Source organism: Dipteris shenzhenensis, chromosome 23 (assembly GCF_047967505.1).
Source record: "Dipteris shenzhenensis isolate YYH24624 ecotype China chromosome 23, Dip_SZ_1.0, whole genome shotgun sequence".
Lineage (NCBI taxonomy): Eukaryota > Viridiplantae > Streptophyta > Polypodiopsida > Gleicheniales > Dipteridaceae > Dipteris > Dipteris shenzhenensis.
This window is the reverse complement of record NC_141618.1, coordinates 49,499,899-49,505,474: the sequence shown is the minus strand read 5'-3', so window position 1 is coordinate 49,505,474 and position 5,576 is coordinate 49,499,899. Positions and strand designations below refer to the sequence as shown.

At 42.1% G+C, this 5,576-nt stretch overlaps 1 protein-coding gene across 1 annotated transcript; it reads left to right on the top strand.

The window, feature by feature from the left end:
- Positions 1 to 4,000: 4,000 nt before the first annotated feature.
- On the top strand, positions 4,001 to 4,957 carry LOC147887485 (SKP1-like protein 1A). The gene is made up of 2 exons (XM_087394217.1): positions 4,001 to 4,395; positions 4,484 to 4,957. Exons 1-2 carry the CDS (start codon positions 4,084 to 4,086, stop codon positions 4,655 to 4,657), a joined length of 486 nt encoding a protein of 161 aa, XP_087250343.1. The 5' UTR covers positions 4,001 to 4,083; the 3' UTR covers positions 4,658 to 4,957.
- Positions 4,958 to 5,576: the final 619 nt, after the last annotated feature.

Genomic DNA, 5,576 nt, shown 5'->3' with positions numbered 1-5,576 from the left:
ATTGCTTAGGGGAAGAATTGGAACGCATCGCATTGAAAATATTTGGGGAGAAATCACATGATGGAAAGCAAGCTCAATTTTCTTAAAGAAACAAGTAATCTATACATACATACATACATACATACATGCATGCATGCATGCATGCATACATACATATAATAGGAATCTACTCATGTATGTTTAGTAGCTTTGGAGAAACTAAGTTAATTTAAAAAGATAAACATACAACATACGGCCCTCCTGGACTCTACAGCTATAGCAAAGACTACTATGACCTACACAGCTCAAACTAAGGAGAAACAGAAAGCAAAGAACAAATTGGCTCCTAAGGCACAACATACAACAACAATCTGGATGCCTATAAGCCTTGACTCCGAGTCGAGCAGCCCTAAGCAACAAGCCACACATGCTTCAAGGCTTCTATGACCTCCCGAAGCTCGAGGCATCCACAACCTCCTCCAACGAGATACTTTCTCGCCGCAGTACATGGGTAAGCCTCCTGCACAGAGCACTAGGCTGCCTCTAGCATGGATTTATCCTCATCACACAACTGATGATACACCTTCATGACTCTGGATGAGATCTGTGAGTGGAAAGACAACCTTCTTTGACCATTCATTGCCATAAGGTATGTACCAATGTATGATGTAGACTCGAGCCTCATTGGCCTTGATAGATCAAATGCAGATTCATCAGATATTAGCATGGATTAGCCCGCAGTATCTAATCATGCACATTCCTCGGCAAGTCCTTAGCATGAGCACATTTGATAGTAAGTCCTCAGTATGAGGTAGTCTCATCTACATCAGCACAGTCTGATTCTAGTAATGTACAGCCATCACTCTCATGCATGGATCCAACTCATCCTTTACCATAGATGCAGATACTCAGTAGGAGTTCACCTATGATCATGCAGTTCTTCAATAGTAAGTCCTCAATACAAGGCACTCCCATCTTCTGCTGCATGTGGAGATTTATGCCATATTGCATTCAGCTCTCCAGGTGATTTTATAGCATCCATCACTGATGCTTTCACGTCTGACATGGAGCATACCTTGGGCTTAGTTCCCTTCAGTAGTATAGATCAGCACATCAATCTTCAGGACATTCCAGCATCGGCTCAGTTATGCCACATTGCACCCTTGGATCCAATTATCACCACCACCTCTTTTGATCAACAGATCATTCCTCAGTAGGAGGATACCTATGTGTCAGTGCGGTCTTGCCCCAGTGCAATGGACATCATCAGGTTCAGCCATAGCACAACCTGGGGAGACTTAGTGGCTTCAACATGTGCTTATGGCTGTAGTATACAATCCTTACATGATGCAGATTAGTGGTTGGATCCACAACTACAGATCGATCCCTTCATCAGCATTCAGCACCTCATTTGCCTTAGGGACATCTTATGCATTCACAGTTGTACTTTAAGCTTTTAGGCCTTTATACTGTCAGCTCCTTCTTAATGAGCCTATGATAGATGCTAGATCCTATGCTGATGGATGTTAAGCCATGCACACATCAGACGACCTTCAGCTCATGACAATTGAGCATACAGGTTTGACAGGTTGCCATATTGTGTCAGTTTTACGAGCCTATTCTTCATTAGCAAAGCAGTGTATCACACTTGCACCTTTGGCCCCAGATTTTTAGCCCTTGGATCACTCTATCCACATCGACTATGCAGTCTTCTTCGACCCCACATTATTCGACACAGATTATTCTATTGTAGCATACCTTGCACATTGTTGTCAGTTCTTTTGGGTTGGTGACACCCTTGTATGTCACAACCTACCGAATCACATCACCATAGCTACATCGACTAGCTTTGCATGAGGGACCGACTAATTCATAGGTTCAGATAAGCATTCACCGGTCTGTAATAACAATGATTGTGAAAGAGGGACCATCTAATTCACAGGCTCAAATTAGTATTGAGCCGGAATCAGACTGTAATAACAATGACTTTGCATGGGGGACCATCGAGTTCACAAGCTTAGATTAGCATTCAGTTGGTGTATCAGGTTGTAATAACAATAGTTTAGAATGTAATAATCAAGAACCATTGTTGTTATTACAGCCTAATGAACCGACTCAATGCTAATCTGATGTCCTATTTTGATCTTTCCTTCCTTCAGTTGACTATAATAACAATGAATTTGCATGAGGGGCCATCTAGTTCATAAGCCGCCCAACTTATATCCTCCCATGGGTAGACGTTGGCAGCTTACTAATTCATTAAATTTTAGTTTCAAACATTGACTTAATTGGTGCCCACTAACAATGCCTTGAGTTTTCAAATGTAATATTCAAAACAAAGAGGGTGTATATGTGGACAAAAAGAGGGTGTACGTGTTGACCAAAAAACAAACAAAAAGCGGGTGTATGTGTGGACAAAAAAAAGAGGGAGTATGTGCGAACGAATAAAATGAGGGTGTATGTGTGGACAAAAAGCAGATAAAAAAAGAGGGAAAATTTTTGGATAGCCATTTGACATGTGACAAAAGATTTAAAATGCGAGACTCTTGAGGCAATGTAGATTCAAATAGCACATTCCAATTGCAATAGGAGAATAGATAGTAACTAAGGAACAAGGTGGGTGGGTATCCCTCCTTAAGTTTTAAATGCTTAAATGGACCAGATAGGGAGAGGGAGACTCTACAAATAGTACAAGAATTTGAAAAAAAAGCAAAAAACATGTGGGATATCTCAAAAATCACCATACAACTTTGAAATTCTCTATGAAGGGAGTGCTAACCCCCTAGAAAAGAAGGGGTAATTCAAGTAATTTAATAGATATAAATAAATACTTAGGTAGGAAAGGCCTTGTTCAAAAGTAACATTGTATCATCCGCTTACCCTTGGGGACACCTGCCCTCCCATCTTTGTCAAATACAACTCTTTTTTCTATTTGGAGTGCGAGGAGCGTATTGTTTAGAAGGAATTCCATGCCCCAGTTAGAGAGATGTTTAGAATTCTGCTAGATGATGAGACGTTTGGCCTATGAGGCAAGGAGAGAGATTTGGCTAGAATTTTGTTAGTAGAGTAAGTTAAGGTTATGGGTCTTGTTTTTTGTAACCAAGGTGTCTAACATTTTTATTAAAAGGGAAAAAAAAGAATGAAAAGTAGCATTGGGCCTTCCGTCCTCTTTCTTTCTCCTTAAGCTCTTCTTGTGCTCCTTCGCCTCTGCTTAGGGTGGTGTTTATAAACAGCTAGCTACTCACCATAGGCACCACCCACGGATCATGGACGGGTAAGATTGCCTGCTCATGTCCAATCCATGGCCGAGATGCATTCGATGTGCCATGGGCGGCTCTAGTTAGTAAATACCCTTAGCTCTTCTCTTAGATCTCAAGTTTTTTGCTCAACAAGGAGCTTTTTGGGGAGGGAGGAAAATTTTTTTGTTTTTTTTGTAACCAAGGTCTTTGATTGGTTCTGATGAACCCTCTAATACAAGCCGACATTCATTAAAAAAGAAAAACAGAGGGGAGCAAGGGATGTGGGGGGGTGCCTTCTGCACCTCCAACCCACAGCCTAGATGCATCAATGGGGCATAGGTGGCTCTAGTTTGTAAACACCCGCAGGCCTTCTCTTCAACTCCAAGGTTCGCTTAAAATACTTTTTTGGGATAAAAAATCCCTGGCCTTCCCTAGGTCTTATTAGAGGTTCACTTCTATAAGAAGCGAAGTTTCGGATTTTTATTTGTGAAAATTCTTGAATTATTATCCAATTTCACTTGTTATTTGCTTCCCTGAAAACCCTCTCTCTCTCCCCCCCCTCTGCTCTCTGTGCCCTTTCAATTCATTATCTCCTTCAATCTCGGCCCCCTTTTCAACGGCCAACTCCAATGCACATCCAATTCGTCTTCTTGTTCGCATTGTTGGATATGAGGCATCCTTGATGACGTGGTTGGTGTCATAATACAATACAAAGAGGGCATCCATGAATTAACAAAACATAAAATAAACGCTAAAGGGGGAAACTCAAAAGCCATTTTTGGTGCTTTCTGTGTGTCATCTTTAAAAGCCTTCTGTGTTGTGAAATTTTTTCTGCAGTGCTATTTGCTTGTTGTTGGCTAAGGCGATGGCTATGGCTTCCGAGTCCAACATCATCAGGCTCCGGAGCTCCGACGACGAGATTTTCGATGTCGATGAGTCCGTCGCCTTCCAATCCCTTTTCATCAAGAACATGGTCGAAGATACCGGTAGCTCTATCCCCATCCCCCTCCCCAACGTCTCCGGCAAAATCCTCGCCAAAATCGTCGAGTTTTGCAAATTCCATGTCGGTTTCTCCGATTCTGCAGAGGGCAAGAGCACTCCCTCTGACGATGACCTCAAAGCTTTCGATGCCGATTTCATCAAAGTCGACCAGCAAACCCTATTTAACCTCATCCTGGTATGCTTCTTTCCCCTCCTTGGTTTGCGTGCTTGATCTATCTTTGCAATGTCTTTGTTCTTGCCTGACATGCCCTTGATTGTTGCAGGCTGCCAATTATCTGAATATAAAGGAGCTCTTGGACCTCACGTGTCAAACCGTCGCTGATATGATCAAGAACAAGTCTGTGGAAGAGGTCCGGAAAATCTTCAATATTGTCAACGATTTCACCCCGGAGGAAGAGGAGGAAGTCAGACGGGAAAATCAGTGGGCCTTCGAATGAGGGCTGAGTCTCTGAGTGGATTTTACGACCACATTGTTGTCTAGGTTCTCAATAGGCGAGAAGATGAACTTGACGTTTTTCGTTTATTGTGTATGTCGCACGTTCTGGCTTTTAGTGACGCTAGAAAATTTTGAAGTCTAGACATTCTCGCAGTGATGTGGATCCCTACGAGACGTTTGATTTTCAAATTCAAGTGATTCTGTCGCTTCCTTGCTGGAGCTGTAACTGGAACATTTTTTGGCTCGAGGATTGGTGGAACTGTACCTAACATACTTGTATAATAGCTAAGATCTTTGTAAAAGCGTTCTTTCTGGATTCCTTCGTTGGTTTAATTTGACTTAGCCTAGTTATATGTTATGCTGAGAGGTGGAGTCTCCGTTTTTCATGGTTGCTGCCGTTGTAATACCTCATTAAGAGTCTAGGGTTACTGCAGACTGTCGTTGTAATGCTCGGACAATCTATGATGTTCTAGAATTATTGTTAGTGTACTTCGACTCTGTTGAATGCTGGAACACTTCTGATGATGATTTTCTGTGTAGTCATGATTTGATATCTGTCACATGCATGTAAGTGATTCCAACGAGTTTGGTTGAAGCAGTAGTGCTATAGGAAATCTTGATACCCAAGTTAGAGTTGTCGAAGAACAAGACATCGGACAGCATGAGTGATTTCAAGAATGGCATGGCTGATGCATGCTAAACGAGTATCATGATTCCATGCGAGGCCTTGGATGGAGTCATACCTTGCTGTTAGGGCATCTTGCTCATAATTAACGATGAAAAGCCTCGTTTACGAAGAAGACTTAATTGGGTTAGTGTTCCTTTTTTGGGACCTAGGCAGGTTTGGACTTGTCTGCCAACTGCTTATTTTGGTGGAATAAAGCTGATTCGAGTACATTGATCCTGACTGAGAGCTGGTT